The sequence below is a fragment of the Dermacentor albipictus genome, chromosome 1 (assembly GCF_038994185.2).
Source record: "Dermacentor albipictus isolate Rhodes 1998 colony chromosome 1, USDA_Dalb.pri_finalv2, whole genome shotgun sequence".
In the NCBI taxonomy this organism is placed as follows: domain Eukaryota; kingdom Metazoa; phylum Arthropoda; class Arachnida; order Ixodida; family Ixodidae; genus Dermacentor; species Dermacentor albipictus.
Genome location: NC_091821.1, coordinates 381,179,834 through 381,206,458, shown reverse-complemented (window position 1 = coordinate 381,206,458; position 26,625 = coordinate 381,179,834). Strand labels below are relative to the sequence as shown.

General features: G+C 49.3%; 1 protein-coding gene across 6 annotated transcripts in view; it reads right to left on the bottom strand.

The window, feature by feature from the left end:
* LOC135900300 (growth factor receptor-bound protein 14-like) overlaps window positions 1–26,625 on the bottom strand; it is a 327,836-nt gene that overhangs the window by 22,055 nt on the left and 279,156 nt on the right. For all 6 annotated transcript variants that reach the window (XM_070531952.1, XM_065429758.1, XM_065429760.1 and 3 more), the window contains one exon: window positions 2,479–2,638. In XM_070531952.1, the coding sequence (XP_070388053.1) occupies window positions 2,479–2,638 (160 nt within the window). The remainder of the gene's footprint in view (window positions 1–2,478; window positions 2,639–26,625) is intronic.

Genomic DNA, 26,625 nt, shown 5'->3' with positions numbered 1-26,625 from the left:
CCACGAAACAGAGCTGTTGCAGACCGCAGCGGGGACCGGAAGCACAGTTCGAACGCGTTCACGTCTCAGCTCGCGACGCTGTGTGCCGTCGTTGTCCAGACTCGTCAGAAGCGAGCTCGTGTAAACGCGGTCGCGTCGGGCTCGGTCAGCACGATTTCCGATTCGACCCGCCGGTCGCGTCGGGTTCATGCAAACGCGGCCTTTGTCGTGCTAATCGCGCAGTGGTCGGTGTGGTCTCCCCACGACTGACACCCGCACAAGAGACCAAACAAAAAGGAAAACTCAACAGACCGCCGCACACGATATGCTGCGTTTTAGTACAGCTTGCAGCAGTTCGGGGTGCAGAAAGCAGAGTCAACTCGGCAGAAAACAGAGATAAGCACCGGGTGGCTGGCGTCGCTGTCACCCCTGCAATGTTTAGCGAGCGCACTTTGACTTTTAACGAGGTGTACCTTTCTTTTTTTGCGTCAAATATATTGAATAATATTTTTATGGAAGGAGCGTTAAGTATAGTAGCTACGAGCGTAATTACAAGTTACATTCTTGTACAGAAAAACAAACACCGCTTAATACGCCTCTGGCGGCCACTTTTAAAAACCCTTTACTGGCGTCGTGGCACAACCACAACTGTGATATACCCGTGTGACGCGGGTATTATAAAGCCCCTGGAATCCTGGACTGAGGGGACCGTGCATCGATCCACTGCAGGGCGGAGGAACTAACTACGCTCGTGTGCTCTTTTGTGTAAAGTTTATTCTCTCTCTCTTTTTTTCTCCTAAAGAGAGTTTCGCAGCCAACACAATTCTAACTGCAAGACGTCCGCCTTCGTATACGTGAGATGCAAAGACACTAACACAAGCCCGCCGATCTTACAATACCTTCGGGCGCGCAGAAATGGACGTTCCAGCAAAAAGCGCCGCCTGTGCTTAAGTATAAGCGCACTTAATCACGATGAATAATGCCTTACGATACATTACGCGGATAAGTTTCAAGGTCACCGCATACGAAGACTTGACGATTTTTTTTTTTTTTTTGCCAGATATGCTGCGTGGCTAGAAGGACAATAATGGACGCACCACCGCAATGCACTTCGCGCCGGTATTCGTTTCGCAGTTAGATACGCCGAAAACTGCTCAAATTCCGCGCCAACGTTGAACCATTTGGAGAGAGGTGCGATTTTATGCAGCTAGAGTCCGTGGAAATGCCCCGCTAAACATGTGTGGTTTGACTTGTCCCTACGGCATTTCCTTGTGGACGTCAACATGCATATAATTAATTTGATTTGTTGATTTTTGTATTACTAGCTTGAGGTTTATCTTTTACAGCATTTGCGTGCGTGTGCATAGGTTTAGCTTTTATTGTGCATTGTGTATATCACTTAACGCGTGCGCATATGGTGGGTGCTTTTGGTCAGCTTTACTTCTTTTTTCTTTTCTTTTTCTTTCTTTTATAACATTTAGGTACAACGCGTCTTGGGAGGCAACGTTTAGTTGGAACGCGCAGCCCGGATCACGACATGCAGATGTCGTTTCGAGACCTCGACCGCACGCCTTTATTCACCGCTTCAAACGACCGGCGAGAAGCGTGACGCTTACGCGAAAGAAAGCAAGCAGACAAGCAAGCAAGCAAGCAAGCAAGCAAGAAAGAAAGAAAGAAAGAAAGAAAGAAAGAACAAGCACCCATGGAGACAGCGAACACATATGGGCGAAATACTGCTGTTGTCTGCTTTAGTTCGTTTATTTCGTTTTGCACGGGCAAGATAAATCGAATAATTGAATGAATGAATGAATGAATGAATGAATGAATGAATGAATGAATGAATGAATGAATGAATGAATGCTGGCGAAAATAAGCATGCTGATGGTCCTCAAGGTCAATTTTCAGAGTGCGTGCGACACGACAACGATGCGAAGGGTTTGCTAAGGCGGCTGCAGAAAGTGTCAGCTTCAAATTTGCCTGAATATTGGAGAGCGACATAGAAGCGAAATGAAGAAGCGGTGAATTTTTCGAGAGAGCAAGGCAGTTTGGAAGACGTAGAGGGGCACCAGAAACAAGGAATGACGCGTAATAAATGGAGCTCGGAGACAGACAATGCCGCAGATATAAGCGCATCTTCTCCATTACTGAGCGAAAGCGAGGACTCACGGTGAAAGGAAATCGTGCGGAAATAGTAGCCCGACGCAATAAAGCGCTGAGAAGCAATCTTCTGTACTCTTCGACACGCCTACACTGAATAAAAAAAAAAGTGAGTCCTCAATCTCAGTACGGAACTAACGGTCCGTGAAATATCGACCACGCTCCTCTCTCGCCCTGTCCAATGCGCGAGCTCTCCTGCGGCGCCCACGTCAACAAGAGTCGCGAGGACAACAACGCACTGATCTCAAGACTTGGACAACTTCTAATACTTCTAATACACGTTTACGAGTAACAGTAGGTTGACTAAGTTTGAGTGGAGCCAATAGAGAGAGTGCTACTCACCGATCCTCGGCTGCGCGATCCTCTCGACGAGCGTCCAGGTGGGCGATCGGGCCACGTTCAGCTTGAGCGTCAGCAGATGACACAGGTCGATGCAGCGGAGGTTCTCCTCGACCACCATGCGCTGGGTGCCCCCGTCCGGCAGGTGGAACGTCAGCGCCGCCTGCGCACAGCCACACGCGCACCGCAGGTAAAGAAAACGCGGTTGCTGCTGCTCTTGCTCTTCCCGCGGCCACCAGGCAACACACACGCACAGCTCACGCCGCGCCCCGTCACACCGCGCTCTCCTCTCTCCCCGAACGCAACAACGGCAACGCGACCAAACTTTCTCCGCAGGGTTTTCTTTTCTTTTTTTTGACCTCTCTCACTCACTCACTGCCCCTCGCCCACGCGCGTCTTTCGCACGGCGCGCTCTCTTTCGCTGCCTCCGGAGGAGAAGGAGCGAACGCAGCAGAGGCGCCCCGTTGGCTGAAGCGCCGGCTGGCTGCTCCTTCGTCGCTGTTGCCGAGGCCTCCCTTCTCCTGCCCTCCTCACTCGATAAGAGAGCGAGGAGAAGCAGGATCGCGCCACCGCCGCAGCGATCGCGCCGGAGTTCCAGTGCGCACCCCACTCGCCTCATCCGGCCTGCCGGCTATTCTTCGACAGGACCTTTCCCCGATTTCTTTACAAGCGTCTCTCACTTACGCCCGTCGATAGAAGCTCAACTGCCCGGTGTAAGTCATTCGAAGAACAATTCAACAACGCTCGAAGTCGCTCACGCACACTCGTTCGCGGAGCGTGCCTGAGCTCAGCCCGAGCGAAGTGCTTGGCTAGCAGACGACATTGCTTTCTCAGAGGGGCGCGCCGCGACTGGTCCAGCGCGAGCACGTGACCTGCCCGGCAGCAGCGTTCGACGAGGCGACGCTCGCGCGCCGCCTGCTGCCCGGCAGCGCGCGCACGCACGCACGCACTCGCACAAGCAACGCAGCACTGCCGCCGCTCGCACTGCGCTTCCCCTTCTCCACGCCTTGCACTCCTAGGGAGCAAGGCAGGGTGCAGGAGTCAATCCTTTGTGTGTGGCCCTCTCTCGCTGCATAGGCGCTCTTAAGATTTTATTGCTCCTCTTCCGACCTTGCAACTGGTTTGACAGTAAACGAACTTTAACCCTGACTGGTCGAACCGAGCGAACCGGCTGAGAGTCGTAAACCAGTGGTTTCTCTCTTTTCGCTCTTTCTCTCTCTCTCCAACTCCACCACGCCTTTCCGCTTTCTCTTTCTCGCTTTGGTTAAGAGACCCCCCCGACGGACGCTGCCATTGGACCGTGTCGTGCGATAGCAACGGCGTGAGCCAATCGTGAGGGGGCTGGCAATAACGACGCCAACGGTGAGAACAACGTCGCGAAAATATACGACTCAATTTAAGTATCCTCAACCACACCGCACAAGCTGAGGCCACACAACGTGCATTGAAAAAGTTGCGGCCAGAGAATAATAAAAATTTACATCTTTAACATACAAGTTTTCGAACGCCAGTATGGTATGGTATGAGGAACTTTATTTGGTCCTGAAGATCAACCATAGGTTGACGCGGGCCGCTCCCACGTTGGGACTGTCAGGCCGAGCCCTTCAGCCACATCGCGGGCCTTCTGGACTGCCCGTAATTGGTCAGAGAGTGATTCGCTGTGTAGCATTTGCCGCCACCATTCTTCTTCCTTGTCACAGTCTGTGAAGACCGCGGGGCACTGCCAAAGCATGTGGTCAAGAGTAATGATGCCATTGCACTTATTACAGTTGATTTGAGTTTCCCTCTCAGGATAGATCCTGTTAATAAAATATGGACTTGGGTATGTTCTAGTCTGTAGCAAACGTAATGTGACCGAACGCCAGTATGGAAAAAAAAAAAAAACGCTGACAGAAGCTAAATTATCGTTGAATTCGCGGCCGTCGTCTCGACAGCCAGGCGGTCAATTTTTTTTTTGTCTTTTTCCACTTAATTTTTTTCCTGTCATTAAGAAGCTGACTCGCGCACTTGCTCAACACACTGCTGACGGGAAGGCGAACGGCGCGTTTAAGTGGCAGAAAAAATTCACCGCAATTATCTTCCCGCTCACGATAGCAGTCTTCGCCGCGGAGCTAAAAAAAAAATCCCGCACATATTCATTAACTTGGACGGGCAGTCCTATTAAGACGAAACAAAGGTCGCCACGACACAAGAGACCGCCGCTTTCTGTGAATCTAAACCGACCGGGAATCGCCAGGCAGATGAAGGTAGACCAAGTCCAGAGACGAGAAGACCGCCACCACCACAAGGCCTACATAAAAGCTCTTTCATTCAAGAGGGGGGCAAACGCTTTTTTTTTACCGAGTTGTTTCAGTGTCTCACACTTCTCCTGCATGTTAGTACGCGCGCGGGCGCGCGTAATCTCGAAGTCTCTCGGTAACAAAAAAGAAAAAAAATGAAGCGAGCTCAGCAAGCAAGCATTCGCCATTCTGCCTTCCATGTTTATTATTCGTCAAGAACCCGCGCTCGGCGGTCATAACACGTCGAGCAGCTGGGTCTGGCAAGTTTCCAATCTAGACGCGAGACCTTTTATATCTCATTTCCTATAGCCGCGGTGCATGTTATATATACTATACACTGAGCACGCGGTTTGCCTCAACGGACGCGTAGGCAACACGATTGCACGTTCAAAGCAAGGGTGTAAGAAACGGGGGTGTAATCGTGCCGCAAGGTCTCCATTCGCAGCGCTCGCTTCCTCTAGTTGAGCTATTTTTGACTCGGGTACGAAAAGAAAAAAACGCAATTTCAGGTGGCCGCGTCCTTTAACGTATACTATAAGCGAGGCTAATGCAAAACGTGCCTGCCACTTCTTCGGAGTCGCGGGATAGTAACTGCTACTATATATGCTATATACTAGGGCGGTAGCTATACTTGGGAGGCCACAAAATAAACAGAATGAAAGCTTATGACAAGGCGATACCGACAGCCTTAGCCAAAAGGAACACGACAACCGCTCACTTCTAAACGAGCCGTAAACGGGGTAGCACGTATACGTGCAAACACAGAATAGTATGTATCGCTAGAGCAGAGGTCGCTGGCCGTAGCATAAAGGTCAGCCATACATAGTGACGAACTGTTCTTGACAAAGACACAAGAAAATTAAAAATAAGAAGAAAATCTCTTTAAACAGGGAAGCTGCCCCAACGGCGGGCTCTCGGGCGGCGACGTGGTTGACATCAAAGGTCAATAAATGAGCAGCCATGCAGCAGCGCAGCTTGCATCGTAGCCTCGAATTTGCTTCGAAACGTAATCATCAATAGTTATCAAATCAATTTTACCGTGTGAATTTATATCATAAATCCAAACTTTAAGGATATTGATCGCTCAAGAGCTCATTTGGCTAAGATGAATTTCAGCACCAGTTCTTATGAGTACGATAGTGCAGTACCGTTTGTTTGTTTGTTTCTTTCTTTCTTTATTAACATAATATTTAAGTAACATGTGAAAAGGCTTGGGTATAGCCAGAGCACCTTAAAAATGTATTAAGAGGCTCTGGTGCATATAGCGAATGAATTGCACCGTATATAGTTTCGCGTTTCCAAAGTCTTGGGTATTGGCAAAACAGAACCCTCGGACTACTGAAAGCTGGCGACAACTCCCTTATACAGCTTCGCTACGTCTCATGTATTAGTTGTTCGGAACAAGAGCCAAGGTTTATTTATTGATTTTTTTTACCATGCGTAAAAAATCCGGGAGATCGATATTTTGTTTCAAACAATATTTTGTTGAAGACAATAAAGAATGGAAGTTCTTATAGCCCATATTGCTAATGTGAAGTGTGCTCACGTGATCACATTCAGCGACACAACCAGCCTTTTCTGTTTACAGTAATGCACTGCAAAAAACACGTCTAATCACAGCACGTATAAAACGACAAACATGCATACGTTTTTACGCACTGTTATTAGATGATCACAAATAACTAGCCATGGCCCTTACAGATCTGTAGCGCAAACGACGTAAGTCGAAAAAAAAAAAGAACGTTGGATGATCAGGACACGCAGGCTGCAAGTACCAATCGCAACAACGGTTAGTGTGCGCATCTAATCGTGCAGCGAAGCCGGCTGGACGCGGTTCGATATAAGCTTCTTCACAGCAGAGTGAACACGGAAAGGCGACGAACGATATACGGTCGCAGGCGGTAAATCGAATGGCGCACTGCGAGGCCAGCTGCATCAGCTAAAATATTTCAACATACAACACGAGACTTGGAATAAAAAAAGATAGGTAGAATCACAGACCGACTTTCTGCGCGGACGTTGCACAAGCACAGCCACCGAGCTTTGAGTATTGAAATAAAGCGGACAGCTCAAACGCACGCGATCGCCTGTCACAGTTATCTCTCCCTCTATTTCTCCGTAACGCACACCTGATGGACGAGTTAGCGATGTCAAACGAAACGAACCAACGGCAACAGCACCCTCGGTTGCGCTAATATGAACGCGATAGATTCTTTATATATGTAACGGTGCACATGCATGGTTTTAAAATCAAACATAAGTTCCCCGAGCCGGGCTTTATACGATGATTAGAACAATCAGAGTCAGCATTAAACGGAACAACAATGAGTCGTATTGATAGACTGCCGTCCAGCACTAGCGCGTCGGCCGCTCCTATCTCGAAATTAGGAATTGGCAAGCCAGAAAAAAGGCTGTTTGATCCGCACCGATGGCACCGGCTGTTGGAATCTCAGCGCTGCCACCAGCTGTTGGAACCTCAGTGCTGACACCCGTTGTTGCAACCGGACCGTTGGCGCCCGTTGTTGCAAATGGGTCGCAAGCCCCAAGGGTAGCGTTGGCCTGGCGGCCTGGGGCACACTGGAAGCATCCGAAGGTCCCAGCAAAGCATGAGGCGACTGCTAACAGAACAACTTGTTTATTGTGGCATCGCAAAGAGCGGGCGGTCAGGTCGACCGAAGTAGAGAGACGGGAGAGCACGTTACTCAACAGAAGAAATCGGAGCCTCTCTCCTGGCGTCCGGGGGCAGCTGCTCTTATACTCTTGGCGTCGCGGGCAAGAAGGAAGGTCACGGGACGACACCACGTGACAGCGGCGACGGACGGACTGATAGACACGTTGGGACAAGGAGGTGACGCATCAGCCGGGCCGGCGCCGGTCAGACCTCCTCGCTTCACACTGGGGGAGCTCCTCTCCCCAGCTGCCGCGCTTTGACAAGCGTGGGCACACACGCACACACACACACGCGCACACACGAAGACACGTGGCACTGAAACATGCCGGGACGCGCTCGGCGGGGATGCGTCGCGGCCGCTCCGAACGGGCCGAAATGTCCGCCGCTTGGAACGAAGCCCCGGCGTCCGTTGAATCCGCGCCGGCTACAGCGCGCGTCATAGGCGAAACGTAACAAGGCGCAAGAAGCAATGACAGGTGGCGACACCGCTACGAAGTTCCCGCACTAGCTTACCGTGACGTCATGGATTTGAATAGCGCCTCTCCCGGTCCAGTCAGTTGATTGTGGATAAGGAAGGACTACATTGCATCCTTAAAGAACCAAATACTCGGCTCGGCAATTGTTTATACGGAACTTCTTTTATGAGCCATGTCGGCGAAAGCAGGAGAGGAAAAAAAAAAGTTTGAAATCCGTGACGTCCCACTGACGTATAACGCCGCCGAATTCAGTAGAAGCGAATTCGAATGGAAGTTCGGTCTTAATTTTCTGCCGCAGTAATAATTTTCTTCTCCCGTCTAGCGATGAAGACAGTTTTAACGGTATTACATACTTCAGCAGTCTAAAAGTGATTTAACGTTCCAATCAAAATTTACAGTGGAATACGCTGACATAGACAGCAGGGAATTGGAAAACACACCGTTCCCTGTACATATGTAAAGTGTTTCCTGCTGAAAACCTTGCTCGCAATGAGCATCCGACTATATACAACTCAGGCAGAAACCGTTCAGGTTTTTGCTCTTTAGCGCCCTTTTAACGAGCTGGCGTTAGCGATTGCAGGAGCCGTTCGGTAAACGGTAGCTCTCACGCGAGTCCGAATGAAAATGCAGGCTTGGCGGAGGAAATGGAGAAAGAGCGGAAGAAGGAGCGGGGGGGGGGGGTAGTTTTTATTAAGCTTGCGTGCGCGAGTCGCCGACAGGACTATCGCACGCGCTGCCCACCAACCGCTCGCACGTGTGCAGTCGGCGCCGATCCGAGGGCGTGTGGTCAGGGCACGTGACACGACTGCGCCAGATCGCAGGCACGACACAAAAGGACACCACGACAATAGAGAGAACAAAAATGATGTCGGCCTGCGCGTATTGCGCGTGAATGGGAAAAGAACAAAGAGGAAGAAGAACTCCGCGTGGCAAGCGGTATTTTATGTACTAGCGGTTGTCAGAGGCAAAAGGAAAAAAAAAAGAAAGATGAGAGAGAGAGAGAGAGAGAGAGATTTTGCCGGCCGCACTTTAACTGCCTCGCCGACGGCTGACACCTATACCTGAAAGATCGACGAGTGAAAATATGGGGTATAAAAATTATGAGACAAAACAGCAGAGAGGGAAAGAACGGCGAGGCTAAGAAACGAGGCGCTATCCACAGTATTTACAACATCTACAAAAGCAGCGGGAAGTTCTGCGCTGTGGGCATAGCGTTCGCTAATATATGTGCAGGTGCGGCAGGTGATCAACTCCTGACTGCTCCAGAAAGGTGCTCAGGCTAGTTTCGGGCGAGCCAGTTCAGAGAAAATGTGCGAGAGAGAGAGAGAGAGAGAGAGCTTACAACGGCACGCACCGTGAAGGCTGGAAAGAAAGAAAGAACGAACGAAAGAGGAGCAGCGCACCTGCGTGGCGAACAAGGTCCCGCAAGCTGGCTCCGCCGAAGAGACGCCAGCAATGATTAAAGAGAGTGAAGGAGAAAAACGCCAGAGCCGACAATTTCGCAAATGCGGAACACACCGAAAGAATATTACCTTCCCGTTTTCGCTGTCCTTTTAACTGTTTAGAACCTGTCTCTCCCTCCGATTCGAGTTGGCATGGGATTACTGGGTCACGATGGCAGGCGAACACGAACGCCTCTGATCGGCTCGTAACGTCGAAGCAAAGAAGAAAAAAGTTGCCTGAGAAACCGCGCAATCGTAGAGACTAAAAGAATAAAGAACAAAATGAAAGGTAGACAGGGACAAAGGGAGGCTATTCTCGAAGAGAAAACAATAATAGGACGATAACTCGGCAGGGAACTGCCCATAAAGTCAGTGAGTCATCGCAAGACACACTCTCCATCGCGGCGAAGTATATATCCAAAGAGAAAGAAAAAGAGGGAGGCGGACAAGGAGAACGAAGCGGGTCCTGTGTTCGCTCAGCTGCAGCGAGCCAGAGGAACAGAACAGCGGGCACGCCGTAACGGGAAACGGTTCCTCGAAAAAAAACAAAAAAAAAAAAAACGGATCGCGCTTTCGAAGTGGCGCGAAAGCACGCGAAAACTGAGCTGACCTCCTCCTCTCCCTCTGGCTGAGGGCTTCCACGCATCACATATACCTTCGATGATTGCCATTTCCGGGCGACACAGATCTCTCGGTCCCACTAGACCGGGCACGTCAGGCGCGACAGGACCCTCCCCCCTCCACGGGGGGAGGGGGGAGGGAAAAGGCCTCTGCCCCACTATATATGTATATATATATAAACAACAGTATAAACAACAATGTAGTAGTACAAGCTGCTGCGAAGATGCAAAACGCCATCTTTCAGCGCCCGTTCAGCACGCGGTATCCGTAGATTCTGATCGATGAATGAACACGTGTCGTACGAAGGAGTCGGAATGAACGACGCCGCGGCACAATCACTCCCGTACACGTGGCGCCTTCACGTACAGATGAGTCATTGCCTACACAGCAGTTAGCTCAACCTCTACAGCCACAAACGGCGTCCAACGTTGAAGGGAACTGCGCACAATAAAGTATCTCCGCGCATCCAAAATTAAAGAAACAGCCGGCGACTGATCCACGTCTATGCGCAGCGCAGGCCTGCGTGAATAACGCGAGGATTCTTTTCGACCGCCCATGGTCGACCGATCCCTTTGACAACGTGTGCGCAGCGGCACTCCAGACCTCTGACGAAGGGAAAAAAAAAAAAAAGGAATAGCATTAGAATACGGAACATTTTCATTTTCATTACCACGGCCTATACGGAACGAGAGATTAGTAATCAAACAACCAAAAAAATGTCAACAAAGCAGTCGCGGTGCGTTCTGGCAAACGGGCGCGATTTGACGCAGTACACGCCCGCGCGTCACTCACCCGGCCGCGGTTGATCGCCCGGAATCGTCGAAAGGCAGCGCACAAACCACCGCGCAGCTTGCGGAGGCAGGCGGGAGGCATGCAGAGTCGTCACGGCTGCCGTTGCAGTGTGTAACGCGCGCACTTGTTAGGAGCCAGGGCGCGATGACCGGCCGCGCATTACAATGCGGGGGAGCAGCGCATCGGCCTTTAACAATGTGCTGCGCGGATTACACGCAGCCGCAGGGTTCATCCGATGACAGGGAGGACGACGAATGAAATCGCGCTACAATGGGCGGCGCGCTCCCATGCAGGAACCTTTGCAAGACGTGTAGTAAGGTGCGGCGGAGACACGTTTATACAGGCACGTCGACCCCGCGCTCAACGCGATATATAGAGAGGGGAAGGGCCCGCGGGCGCCGGACGGCACTGGACGTGCAAGCCCAACTGCACGGCCAACACCTGCTGCAGAAACAGAAGGCCCCGCGGCGAATGGACACAAAGCGAACAATCGCAGTCGCTGCGAGACGACCTGTAACTACGAGTTCTCCAGACCAACGGGTATGTCCACAGGTATCGAGACTAAGAAAAATGAAAAGAAAAATGAAAATGAAAAGAAAGAAAGAACAAGGCTTTAAGCATACAATTCTGACTCGCCCCATTTTAAGGGCAATTTCGAAGCGCAAATCTAAGACAATTCAATCCGTTCGAAATTAGGAGAACTGTCACTCCAATTTCAACATAGAAGTCGTGTACGAAGCTTCAGCGCAGTAAAACAAAGCACGTTGCCGCCGCGAGGTCGACGATGACTTTGGTGCGGGGATAATATAACAATTATATTCCAATTACATTCCCTTTTTTTTTAGTTTTTACAGGGGCCCGAGCGGCGCACCACCTACGTTTACAGAGAGATCGGCCAGTCGTGTATGGTGGACGACGAGAAATACATAAAATCGAGCGAAAGGAATCCTCATATTATAAATTTGCTCACGAGAACATACATGACGATCAGGATACGCCGTAGAAGTCTGCCACGTGCCCGAAGCGCCGCCTCAATACCTCTCCGGCAGACACTGCCCCATGGGTTACATGGTCGAGTAAAAAGAGAAAAAAATGAAGGAAGGGCTGCGCCCACCGTAATTACGTCATCGTTCGAGTGGGCATTTAACCTGCTCCGCAGTGGCGAAGACGCCGAGGTCTCTTAATCGTATACGAGTATAAGATTAACCGACGAACTCACGACTGCCGTTGCTTTCGCCAAGGGCGGATAAGCAGCGGCGATGGCGCGTAGCCTCGAGATCCGCAACCATCCGTCTTTGTAAATGACGCAGGAAGGACGAAGGCTAGTTAGCGCAGCAGAGCTGGTCGATTTTACGTAATGATTACGGAACGGAACTCAGACACCATTGCGACCCATGATGGAATGGGTGATAAAGCTTGAAGGCTTATCAGGCTTGAAGGCCTGACGTGATCGAATTCCGCTAATGGCACGCAAATGCGGATTAATGTAAACTAGACACGCAGCAAGGACGAGTGCTTGTTCTCCTCATACAGCTATACAGCGTTTGGTAATAACGCAGGTCACACGGAACAAGCGTTCGACGGTCCACCTGTTGCCGGGAAGATCTGACGCTGGCCAGCTCAGTGTATAATGGGGAAACTGATCAGCTGCACACAGAATTAACGACAATACGCAGAAGGGGGCCGAAGAGCAGGGAAGAGCGAAAATTTTCCGTATTTCGAAACAACCGGCCATATCGAGAAGTCTCCTATGAGTTAAAAAAAAACGTTGCCACTTGGTTGCAGCACCCTACGCGCAAGCAGTTGGAATTCGACAGCATTCCGCTGCTGTCACATTATTAGGAAATTTCGCTTTGATCGAAAAGCGAAAGACTGAAGCAGGGCCACACCTCTGTACATTCAGTACGTTCAAATAGAAGCTAAATATTCAGCACAAGAAAGCCCCTTGCTCAACCAATTCTTCTTGCACAACTTTCCGGATTTCCCAAGCAATATACGTATAAAAAGCCATCTATCTAGCCCGCGCATTGTGTTATAAGCCGTTGCTGAGCAAGCACAATGGAGATTTTCTTTTCTTCCCTGGGCTCGTCTAGCAAAAGGTTTTTGTACACGCACTCAGTCCACGCGTCTTCTCGACTCTGCATGCACTTTGCATTGACCTATCGACTTTGCATATACTTGCACCTGATACGGTCACTCGTGGAGACGCGGTGACCTTAGTCGTAATCTTTCTACTTTTTCACCACACAAACGATTCCAGCGGCCTTGAACCAAATTCCGATTATAGTATCTCGCAACTCATTGTTGGCAATGCGAGCGCGATTCGATTCTTGAGGAGACTTGTAATTACGAACGATTACGGCAATGTAGAGCAGAGTATAAGTCACGTTAAATAGGGCTAGGTATACGGTTAAGTTGGATCCACGTGGGTATTATTGGAAGCACGCATGCTTTCCAGGGATGCTCTATATTTCACTTGTAGGAAACACACACACACACACACACACACACACACACACACACACACACACACACACACACACACACACACACACACACACACACACACACACACACACACACACACACACGGCAATCTTGACGTTTTCGACTGCCACGATATCGACGTGCCGTCGGAGTCCATCCACCTTTTCCCTCTTGCCGATACAGCGCCTGTTTATGCTTTAGTTGTATGTATACGTGTCCGTACCACCACAGTGTTCGCTCTCGAGCATTTGCCACGACGTCAGCGACAGTGACCGTTTGCCGGACGTTGTCGTTGCAAAATCAATGAGACTTCGGTTCACAGAACAGCCCAATTTATTTTGTTTGCCTGCACACATCATTATTCACTAAAAAAGCAGCCACGAAAGCCCGCTGACATTGGTGGTCTTTAATGAAACATACGGGCAGGCCGAATCAGATAAAGAAAGAAAGACGGAGTAAATGAGAACGCAGTGACTGTTGTTGCTGGTCAAGGGCATTACAACCGGTTTGCGCATGCACCAGGAGCACAATTATCCCGAGCTAAGGGAATAATAAAGACGGGAACCCGCAGAAGAGGTAAGGACCACTGCGTAAGAAAAACCAAAACGGAAACTAGCAGCAGCGCTCGCGAACTGCAGCTGCGGCCCCAATATTTCACCAGGCTTCAATTAGTCCAACTTTACGAACGGTTTAGACTTAACCAAGTCAACGTCATGGTCTTTGAAAAGAAAGAAAGAAAGAAAGAGGAAAAGAAAGAAAGAAAGAAAGAAAGAAAGAAAGAAAGAAAGAAAGAAAGAAAGAAAGAAAGAAAGAAAGAAAGAAAGAAAGAATTTTGCGGTTGACGTGGGCAAGTGAAAAAGGAAGCGCAAGAAAAAAAAAGAAAGGCGTTTCTACGATATGAGAACATTGGGGAGAAAAGGTTCGTGACATAGTGAAAGAGGATGACGCAGAATGGCGATTTTGCAGTAGTTGACGCAATTTGTGGCAGAGGAAAAACGCAAAGACTGCGTTAGCAAATAATTTTTCCCGCACTGAGGTTTCTTCAGGTGAGAAGAACGCACACAACATGTTGACGTTAGGCGGCGGATGTAGAAACAACGTGTGTGCGCGTGTGGAAGGGGGTGAAATCGGGGCAGAACAAGGACATGTAACGTAGAAGGGATGTATACATGGCTATCGTAGATTGCCGCATTGTATGAATACTTGCACACCTAAGTAATAAAAACTCAGTTGAAAGTCGGCGCTTGTCTTTGTCCCGTGCCTCCCGCCTTTTGCGCTGTTCGCTCACAATGAAAAACAAATTGAAGGAATATGTACAGCCTCGTGTTTTAACCACACCTGATTACATGCAGGGATTACATACACGTACGTGTTCGCCAGTTCATTAATCCCCGCTTATTCCTGATTTACTATGCTGGTCGACATTCACTCTGCTATACAGCGCAGAGAGGAAACTGTGGTCTGCGACATATAGGAAACCGTTCGCGTTTGTTGGGTAAGGACGATGACCTTGAAGGCGAAACGCCTGTCCATTTGACATATACGTTGTGTATAGGGTGCTCCGGCTAATGTTAGTCAAGCTGTTTTAATAAAACAAGGTAGAAAAGAATAACACTGTGCACGATAAGGTTAGAAGACGTACGGTGTTCGGTCAACACCGTGGGCTTCATAACTGTATCTTGCACTATGTATTTTTTAATGTTTTTTTTTTCTTTTAACAGCTTGGCTAACATTAGCTGGGACATACGGTATATGTTACGCTAAGCACAGATAATAGTTTTTCGTTGTACATGCCAAGGTTGCACATGTTATGCTATACACCAACCATGACTGCCCACGTTTCACTGCACACTACCTTGAGCTTCGCTATGAGCATCGTAGAGAGAGAGAGAGAGAGAGAGAGAGAGAAACTAAACGAAAAAAAGAAAACACGCTATTACTCTTCACACTATATCCGGGCATTTTGGACTGGTAAAGTTACGGCTCGAAGTGAGTACAGGACATATCGACGTATAAAACAGTACTGCAAGAATATGCACAGTTGTTATAGCGTCATCGTCGACCGCGAACTAAACAGTTTCTTCGACTTCCCAGTATTGCGTTTCCCGGCAGAACCAGATCACTCAGTCTAGGGAAACCATATCCCGCGAAACACAGTCGCTCAATTCGCATTGTCAACACGCGCAACATCCACTTTATAGAGTCAAGTGGATTTAAACTCCTGCCAGCGCGGGCTGTCCACCGCTACAAAGCAGGAAGTATATCGAAGTGCATCGCCAACAGCTGCGCCCGGGAGGCAACTAATTTCGGAGCCAGAGATGTGCACTCGAAAGCGAAAGGAACTGCAGTTGCCACATGCTGCGGTGATTTACGCGGGAGAAGGCAGAGTAAAGAAGAAGAAAGAAAAAAAAGTGAGCACACTACGGCGCAGACTGCATAGAAAGTGGTGCACACTATTTCTTACTCGGCACCGAGTCACAGCAGGCGGTGCAAGGAACGAAAGGAAAAGAAATGCTTCCAGGAAGAACAGAAACGGTAGCATTTCCGCGGCTTCGCTTTGCTCCTTTCATGACCCCGTCATCCCATTTTTTTTTTTAGCCAAATCTTTGGCGCTGCAAAAGCAAATGTAATATAAAAACTGCTAATACGAGTACACATGACGGCGAATGCTTGGGGTCTGGTACACATCGCCACGATTAGCGCTGCGATACGTGTTTGGCACTGGTGTTTCTCCGCGGCATTTCGTGGCAGTTTCATGTACGACACGCCAGCCTGGCTGACCAGATGTCACCGTTCTTACAGGGCTGCGAGACATAAAACCTCCGTATATTTCCTTGCCGCGGACATTAAAGCGCCAGAGTGTGTGCCATCTTCGATGGCTGAATGACTTCGCATCAGCTTTTTTTTTTCTTTTTTTTGTACCACGTGCGCGCATGCGACACAAGGCTCACATCATTCTGTGTTCCGCCAAGAACTTGCAACTAGTGGTCGCATACAGCTAGCGCACGAGAGGCAGCTCGTACTATATAGACACGTCGCGTATATATAGACAGGCAAATTATAGACCGCGAGAGCGCTTCAAAGTCAGAGAGAGAGAGAGAGAGAGAGAGAGAGAGAGAGACTAACCAGGATGTCACAGTTCCAGTAACCTACGTCGGCGAAAAAGGAAAGAAGGAGAACTGAAAAATGGGAAAGCGGATACGCGCGCAATACGTGACAGCGGTCGCTGCGCATTCAGGAGTTGGCGGCTCACTGAATGCATATATACGACTTTTTAATTCGCGACGTGCGCTGTACTAATAGACGAGCTCCAACAAGAAGTTGCTGCACTATGTACCACTTATAAGGCGTGGGCGTGATGATTCTTGCGAAAGGCGCAGTGCGGCTGAAAGAGCATAAGTGGGATTACGCGGATGTGCCTCATATGTGCGGATCCTGACCATGAGATACGAAATGCGCGAAGGAAAAAAAATAGAAAGAAAAGAGACAGAGAGAGAGAGAAAGGTAGGACGCCAAGAAAGGCCGGTCACGCTTGGCGCGGGATTGCGAACACTGAAGCACGAGAAATAACGCAACAACCTGCACGTATTCGGAAAGACGGATGTGAAAGCGCTAATCTCGCTGCAGGCACACAGCCCAAGATGAATTGATTGCCGCTGCGTTAATGACGGGAGCCCGGTATGGCTGACGCACAGCGGCGCTCGGATTTGACAGCGAAAACTTTTTCTTTCTTTCTTTTTTTCCCGCACCAGCGCGCAAGATGAATTACCGGCGGGAAGTGTGAATGAGTTTTGGACTTTCGCAAGACCATCCCTGTTAGAGCAAGTTTCCGAGATTTCATCCATTTGTTGCTGTCTCGCGAACTTGGAGGCAAACTGCGAAACTTACGTGTGCATCGCACTCGTTCCAAGTGTGCATAAGCGCGGTTGCACCAGCCATGGCTTTCGAAAAGAAAAAAAAAAAAGTTGCATGCATGCGATCCGCGGCCCTAATTCACGAAGCATCTTTCCGTTTACAAGCATACGTGGAAATGCATAACTCAAACAGAGCGAGAGAGAAAGAGACTGTCTTAATGACTGATTGCCAGTGAAGAGCGATTGCCAATGCAAATAACATCCGAAGATCAGTGAAAAGTAACTTTTCAAGGGACGCAAGATTTTAAAAAAAAGTAAAGCGGAAAAACTTTCTTGAGCTGCAGCCATGCAGTGTTTATGTAATACATCTAAAAAAACAAAAGGAAATAAAAAAAAGCAAGCACGAACGATCGCGAGCGCGTACTATGCGTCTTTAATTGTACCCCTCTGGCGTCCTTTCACGAGCAGAAAACTTCCAACGGAAGCTACAGACACCGACCAGCGAAAATTTCTCGCGAACATAATTCATTTTCTTCGTAGAACGAGCACGAATTCGTAAATTCGGGAGAGTTGGGCAAGTATGCGTTAAGTGTCCCTCTAACAAAGCTAAATTTAAGACATGTTCATCTGTAACAGAGCTTCGTCGTTGTTTCACACGACCACCAGGGCGCTCTGACCGCCCCACGCGAAGCGATCGATCGAGTACACCATTAGTTGGGAGAGACCATAACGGCGCGGGTTAAGTTATATAGCGTGACTCACAACTGCGCGGCCTCGGGAAAAGGATTAGTCACTGGGAGTAGGTCGCGCGAAGGAAGCGGCAAAACGCAGCGAGCGTTGCTTGCGCAATGTCACCCAGATACTGCGCGCAAGCAGCAACGACGGCGGAACAAAGCGGCTCGGCAGACGCGGCGACGACGACGACAGCCGACGACAGCGCCACCGCGGTGCAGCGCGCGGTGGGTCGCGGCCGAACGAAACGACAGGACGCCGCCGCGTTTCGACGCGGCGTGCCTGCGCGGTCACTTGGGCCGCGACCTTGAACTTCACGCTGTGCCGCGCACGCGGAGGTGTGTTGCTCAAGGCGCGCTGACGCACTGGAAATGAAAAAGGGTGGGGGGCGCGCTCCGTTCCGAGGCGTTGAAGTTCGATGCTCGAATTGTCGGCACTGTTTGATGATAGCATCAACTGTAGAGCAGCTTTTGCGCATGAGCGGATTAAAGGCGTCGTCAGCAATGCCCTTGAGCAGGTGCCCTACCGTCTCAGCTTCTGACATGGCGTGATCGGCTTTACGACAAAGAGCCAGAACGTCCTGGATATACGAAACATAGGACTCTGTGGGGGATTGGGCACGAGAGGGCCAGTTCCTGCTTTGCGGCAATTCTACGGCCGGCCGGTTTGCCAAGCTCTGTTAACTTCTTTTTGCATTGGTCCCAGCTGGTCAGCTCCTCTCCGTGGTTTTCGAACCACACCTTTGCCAGCCTCTTAGGTAGAACAATAGGTTAGCTAGCATACGCGTAGGGTCCGATCTGTTAATTCTACTCACGCGTTCGTACCTAGCCACCCACACTTCAACGTCGGAGCCATCAGTCCCGCAGAAAGTTCCGGGATCCTTGGGTTGCACAACCACAACCGGAGGGGACAGCGACGTAGTTGGCGACGGTGACGTTGGAGGCGGCAACGACGTTGATCTCGAGTGTTCACCGTCATTCATGGTGAGGACGGTGATGCGACGTCCACTGCGGAGCTCCGTTTCCAGCCGTGTTGCTGCTCTTCCCCTCCCCGAACCTCGACCAATATGTTACGGGGATGTTGGGAGTATAAGGCTCTATTTACAATGTGTATACAAGCAGAGTCAATGGGGTTAAAATGGCTGACTAGTAAGAACACGCAGCAGCCCAGCGTCTCGCCGATATTCTTTTTCCTCTCTCTCTCTCTTCTTTCATCCCTCCGTAACAATATTATACGCTGCAATGCATTACCCTATATTGTTTGACGTTGTTGTTGACATGCTACTTAAAGTGAATTAGACGCACGGCATCAGCTTGGCACCAGCTACCAGGTGGCTGTGCGTCTCATTCACTTCAAATGTACGCTGTATGAATACACATTTAATGTAAAAAGCAACGCTTTTTGTAAAAACCTGAGCCCATTTTCTTGTTCCTCTACTGTTTGTTTTCTTTCTTTCTTTCTTTTTGAGCGAGGGGAGGGGGGCGTATTGTTTATGGTTCTCCAGCATTTGTAGGTCGAAATAAATGCCACGTACCGTTGGACACGCGGAAGACCTTTTCGATCGACGACTCATCTTAACGACGTACATGAGAGCCCACAGCCTCAATATGCGCTTCTCGCGCACTTTATATAGCGCGAAAATTCACTTGCCTGGACTATAGTTATAATCCGTAGTCGTTGTAGAAGCACTAGAAGTACTTCAACTGGGAGCATTAAAAAAAGAAAGAAAGTTCACAATGGAAAAGCCTAAAGGGGGGAGAAGGCAGAAGAGGATCTCCCACCTCTTCCCCTTCCCTTGACCCCATACCGGGCGCACAATAAAGTTGCTCTCTCTCTCTCTCTCCTATCTGTTGTTACACTGTTCATTGATTAAAAGCGTTTATGTTATTTTTTTCTTATTCGAGATTAGAGATTGATCTGCTCAATGTCCGCCACTGTGGATCGTTGGACTTGGATGCGTGCGACGGTGCCAACTGAACCAGGCCGTTCGCATCGAGGAGTCGAAACCGAGGCAGCCCGCGATGCCGTCGTATATAGCGCACAAACCGAGATCTCCACCAAGATATTTCTTAACAGACATAAAAACTGCACATGAGAAGAAGACGACGACGAAGACTTCCAAAAAAAAGAAACTCGTTCTACTGGGCGCCGCCCATGCATTCAACCTACAACTCTTTCGCGCCACTGCAGGGGGACAGTGGAATCTTACTATGACCGCGCAAGGCAGTGTTCTCAGGAAAGCGTTATCTCAGCAGGTCGACCGGACGAAATGGCTTTTTACTGCTCGCTCCTGATATACAGCGGCCGGGGAAGTGAGCGTGCACCATAAATCCACGCCACAACGCCATCGCTCATGGACCCCTCCTATATACCCACGCCGCCCGACTTCATTTTCCCTCTCTCTTCTTTCTTGTCTCACCGTCACCTAAGCTTTGACCGCGCATAAAGTTTTATAACCCCTTTCTCACAGGGGGTCAAGTGACAAAGGTGACACATCTGCGCGGCTACGCTCAACAATGTAGCCGAACAATGCGGGCTAAAAAAGTTAACTCTTTCGTTACCTCGCCTATATTCACATCGATCACCACAGAACGACGCTTTAGGTTGCCGATTTCGAGATGTTAGAGCCGTTTTTCATCCACTTAAGGCCATCCAGTAGTTAGCACAGGCACTGCACTTTCAGAATCAGCTTAAATTTTCGCGTTCCGGCGATGTTGTGATTTTTGACGGACCTCTTTGCGAACCAATGTGCGCATGTGGTGGCGAAAAGAGGCGTGGCTGTCACCTTCTGCCGCGCTCGAGAAAGAAAAGCACGCCGCTGACGATTGCGCCGCACTGCAGCATCAAAATTTTGTAATGAGAAGACTCCCAACAAGTTACTAGTTAAATTGTATCGCCGGCGTTGCCGTCCGACAGTGCTGAGCGGTGATAGTTAACCGAAAATGACGCCACCTGTTCAGTTAGGGAGCTTTGGTTTGGAGTCAGAGTCGTTTTATTCTTCTTAAGCGTATATCTGAATATCCGCCGCATGTCCAACATGTGGACCTGGCTTTTGCAACCAGTTTCCAAGAGTTTCGGTAACGCTTCTCTCGTAAAATCCCGGCAAGGGGTGCTGCCGCTGTCACTGGGCAGTTATCGAAAGTCGCTTCCATGGCGTAGTCCCGCGCGGCTGCGTCGCGAGAAAAGCGTCCTGCTCGAAACCATGCTGCACCCGCACTTCAATTTAGTGATGCGAACTTGAGTTATGATTCCGAAGATGATAGCAAAGCAGATTCAAGCTCTGACCGCGACGATGTTTTGAGTCAGTATGGGACATCCGCAGCAGTTCACCGGCGAGTTTTCTTCACGGCATTGAACGGTCTCCTTCCTTGTGCGCGCTTATCTGCCGATCTTCTTGTACGACCTGAGAACTCTACTGATTATCTTCAGAGCGCACACTTCGCTTGGTTACGATGTGCTGCCCATCGGTAGCAAAGAAACTTCCGTTCACACCAAGAAGGCCGCCCGTAGCACATCTCGGCCCAGCACTATACGGATCAGCGCAAGACAGTTTTACAACGGCGTGAGATTTCTTTCTACTGTACTCTTGCTCTCTGTAGAGGTGATAAAGACAAGTTGCAAAAGCGCAAACAGATATGCTTGGATGCACAATCTTGTAGTTGCCCAGCTACGCTGAGAACGATCGGTCCTGGAAGAGGTGCATGGCTCTAGACTAACTGGTGAAGTACATTCCTAGGACTTCTCATCGGACCGTCCTAAGGAGATGCCGAAAAGGCGGAACTGCAAAATGTATTACGAGGACCGCAAAGTTGAAAAAAGAAAAGAAAAGAGAACCAGACGTTTTGTGGGAAAAATACGAAGTGCACCTATGCTTCACAAAATCCGCGAACTGCTTCACCGCACGGCATGAGCGATGAACTGGTCTTAGTTTCTTTCTTGTATCCGAAGAACGGCAGTGTACTGCGCATTTATTTTTTCAGACATTATTTCTGGGCTGTTCATCTTTCAAATGTATATTCTGAATTTCCTTTTATATTATTATTTTTGTAGCAAACATGTTTTTTATTGGTTTGATCAACTGACAGCAAGAATGGCGAATTCTAGAATTTTGATGTTATACCTAATAATTTTTTTTTTGGCAACGTATGTATTTGGAAAGAGAATTTCATTATGGACGATATGTTATGCTGGAATGTGTGCTAGAATATTATTTGTAGTGGTAAATGAGTGAGTGAGTGAGTGACGAAACTTTGTTCTGACCGCCTGCAGAACGGTTAGCCTTCCCCTGTTAGGGAGGCGTTACCGTGACGCGGCCATGACGTCTTCGCGGCGTGTGGCGCCTCTACTTCGGCCGCGGCCGCACTATTCCCTTTGGTCGACCGCGCCTGCCCCTCCTTTGGGGTGGCAGCCTCCCGCCGGTTTCGCTCGGTCGTTGCCTTTCGAGGGCCGCCGAGATCTGCTGGACGGCCTGGGTTTGAACATCTTGGTCATAGCATCTCGTTGCGGCCTCGAGCCGCGGCGGGATCGTTGTTAGTGTTGCAGCTTCATGGGGATTCTTAGCACAGTCCCAAAGGATGTGAGCTGCAGTGGCTCTTTCCTTTCGGCACACACAACACAGATCACTTTCATAAACACTTGGACACACGTGCCTCATCAGCACCGGGGTGAATAACGACCCCGTTTGAAGTTGTCGGTATAAAACCGCCTCCTTACGGGTCAAGCCCGGATGAGGTGGCGGCATAGTCCTTCGCTCTAGTCGGTACCATTTCACAATTTCATTGTACGAAGTCATTTTGTCCTTGGTTTCCCACCACCACGACGGGTCGGCTGTAGTAGCTAAATAATTTTTTTTCCGATACCTATAAAAAGCGACCATTTTCTCGCGGTAACGAAAGAGTTAACGCGGCAAATAACAGCCGAAGGTTAAGAACAGAGACAAAACATCGATCGGTTCCCACATCGAACAAGACCAATCTCGCTATTCACTGTCCCCGAATAGAAATACAACAAAGAGGACTGTCCTATAGGCGCATCCTCCAAGTAGAGCCAGCGGAATAGGGCAAGGAAGAAAAGAAGAAGAAAGAACTCAAGCAGTCCAAGGGGGTAATATACTCAAGTAAAACTCTTGCTTGGGCTAGTTGGTTCGTGCTTGAAATGTGTAAAGAGCAGGGCGCGAAGAACAGGACCGAAGAACAGAAACGACGGGACCGGCGACAGACCGGGAATACGGCAGGTGGACGGAGATTATGCTGCACAATAGACAACGAGCATCCGAAAGGGCGTTTGCACCAGGCCGTACATAGAGTTGTAAAGAAACGGCAAGAATTCACGTGATGCAATGCACTGCTCGTCAGAAGTGGGCCAATACTGCGGGAGAGACGTTCGGGACGCAGAAGGCGGCAGTGTGTTCTCAAACAATGAAAGAAAGACAGAGAAAAACAAAAAAAAAGAAAGTAAGGAAGAAGCTGCGGCAGCAGCAACTATAGTGTTATCGATCACGTGACTGCGCGGGCTTCGTTTCTTCACCGGGTAAAGTGTTTGCACCTGCAGCGCGTCCTTCACGAGCCTACCCTACCTCTTCGCACTCTATAAACCTACAGATGTCGTCGCGACAGGACAGACAAGACAGCTGTATAACACATTCGGAGACCTGCGACGAAACCCGACATCAGTGAAGAAACTAGAGCAAGAAATGTGATTCAGCACTGCCGACGAGAGAGAGAATCTTTTCAATACAGAGAGAAAAGAAGAAAGAAAAAGAAAACTAATGCTTGCTCAATAATGCGCCTTGCATCGAAAATCTGGCGTAATTTCTCTCCACGTCTCGCTCGCCCCACACGCTCTCTCGAATTCAAACTGAAGTGGCCAACTCGCGAAAGTTGCGAAACGGAACAACGGGCGACAAAGAAAATGTCGCCATTCCAACGAGCTGCACGCAAACCTGATTCCGTAATCGAGTTTGTGCATAGGGAGAGAACGACACAATACAGAGAAGGACATAAAAAAAAAATACTGACAATATTCCACTTTCTTTATTTCTTTTTACGGGAGGGTGGCGGAGGCTTCGCTACAGAGGCAAACGTGGAAAGCAGAATGCAACTCCTATTTGTGCTTGCGCTGAACAACCAAAAGCAACGCACGATGCCAAGTGCGAGCACAAATATAAGACAAAAAAAAATGACGAATGCAAGTGCTTGCAAGACATGCGTGCGTGGGTGCGTACCGTGGCACGCAGAGAAGGCCACCTGTTTCACGCACGAAGGCGTACTTATATTTCGGCACACCCGGACCTTGTATACAACGAAGTACAGGAAAAAAACGCACGTGCGATGCGATTTGAAACGCACGGACAGCTGACGATGTCGCAAAACAAGCGTCACGTGGGGGAACGAGGACGTTGCACGATACGCGAGAATGGAGAAATAAATGGTCAGCGAAAAAAGAAAGAAAGAAAAGAAAAGAATGAAGAAAAGAGGAAGGAGGAGAAAAGACACAGAAAAAAAAAGGAGATTGTCTCGAAAGGTGGGGGAGTCAAGTTTCATTAGGCTCCACCCGAAAAAAAAAAAAAAAAAAAACAGGGCCGCGGTGCTCGCGCGGAGAGAGATCCCGAAGATGGGCGGGAAAGGCGCAACGAAGCGTTTCCTGATTTGGCGACCGCATTATCGACTTTGCTTTGCGAAACCCACACGCCGTTTTGCGCCTCACACGAGCTCCGATCGATCCATCGCGCGCACGGTGCCGACCTGGTCTCACGCTCCCCCGCACGCGCGCAAGTTCGCTTCGCGACGTGACTCCGCTGAGCTGCGGTGAAGCCGTTGCACTGGGCACGTCGAAGCGAGTTTCGCCCCGGCAGTGCGTATGCAAAACAGCTGTCCCATATCAAACAACGGTTCTGCCACGGGGTTGTTTCACTTCTTATCTTTCCACGTGTCACGCGTTGCTCATTTGCGTTCTATCTAACGTTTGTCTCTTGCCTTGATCAAATCAAAGAGCGACAAATCCAATCTCGCAAACTGCCAGGTCTGTGAAATCAGAAGAGGAGAAAATGCCGGTCGTCTGTAGCTGAAAGAACCTGCCTGGGACTACGTATTTACAACCTCTGCGATCAAAATGACCCATCTTGTGTCCGTAACATGATATAGCATGAGGGAAAGACGAAACTCGAAAACTCGAATGTGTGTGCCATGCATTGCCTTTCTTTTCGTGCTGTACTTTATCAAGAGCACAATGTCTCGTTGTGTAACTGCACTCCCACTATGCTGTTTTTATATATGTAAGCTATTCCAAGACGGGCTGCAATTAATTACCGTGTCTGCTCCCGTTAACTCAACCATTTTCTTTACTCGAGCACCACAGTCACGCGTTAACGACGCCATCAAAAAAGCCAGTTATATTTCGGGTACGTCCTGCTTTCTCGGGCCCCTGTATAACGAACCGGCGGTGCGGCGCCAACTCATAAGCGCGTAAGAGCGATGCAATCCAGCAGAGATCCCGGCGTACCGCCGATCGTCTAACAAGGACCAACAAGTGTAAATACACACAGAGGGGTGTACTACTCGATGCAAGAACGCGTGGACACTATAAGAGAATGAAAGGGGGAGGGGGGGGGGGGGTCTAGTGTACTCTGGTTCCGGCAATCCAAAAGCGCGCCGCGGACAGTGGGCCGCTATAAACGGGACCCCGGGTCGTAAAAAGCAGACCGCCGCGCACTCGACGGCTATGGAGCTGCGACGTGGGCGCAGCGCGCCGTTCGCACATGCGCTCAGCGCGATTGCCGATGCAATGCTTCCCCCACAAGGCTCGCGAGCAAATATGCGTCGCTGTAGAAGGAGTGCGGTGAAGAAACGACGATGATCGAAGATGCACGCACGCATGCGCGCAATCACGCAAGGGGGAAATATCGCGGGCTTAGTGAGGCCTGTAGTCAAGTCAGACAGGCCAATTACGGCAGTCTCACGTGATGATCCGATTCTGCATGGTGTCATGAAATAGGCTTTAATGCGATGCTGGGAACATGTGAACGACTACCGCGCATATATATATATATATATATATATATATATATATATATATATATATATATATATATATATATATATAAATAAAGAACAAATTTTTATCTCTGGGTTCTTCGTGCGTGTGTGACTGTACAATGCTTGTAACTCTACAATGATCTTAAGTCAATACGCAAGCAGTAACGAGTCGTGCAAAAGCGCATCATTGCACTGCACTTCAGGTGTCCATTGTGACGTCAACGCATAAAGTAAGCTAGGGCATTAATGTCGACGGCAGCAACGATGACTCGGCGACTATGGAGTACTGAACGGGAGGGTAGTAATTTCTGTTTCAGGCGGTATTCCGCGGGGATGCGGAAAAGAGAAACCCTCGCATTGACCGAGATTTGGGCACACGCTGAGTTACGCAAGGTGACCAAAATTAATCCAGAGCTCTCTAACGTGACGTGTCCCTCTAAAGACACCAGACCTCAACGATTGTCGCCAATCGTTTATACTGAACAGGTTACGTTGGTCCGAAGAGCACCCGTGCTATTATTTCATCCATTCCTATGCGATAATGCACTCCGGCAGCTTTTAAGCAGATAAATATCGGATGTAAATAATGGCCACGTGTTGCAGTCTGGGAGTGAAGAAGAACCCGCCTCAATGCTCGTGTCCGAAGAATACAGGCATACCGGGAAAATCGCTAAAGCACGAAGAGAAAACAAGCGAGCAAAATGTGTAGAACCATTTGGCAGTGAACATTTTTACAGCAAGAAAGAGACGAAGCCATTCGTGG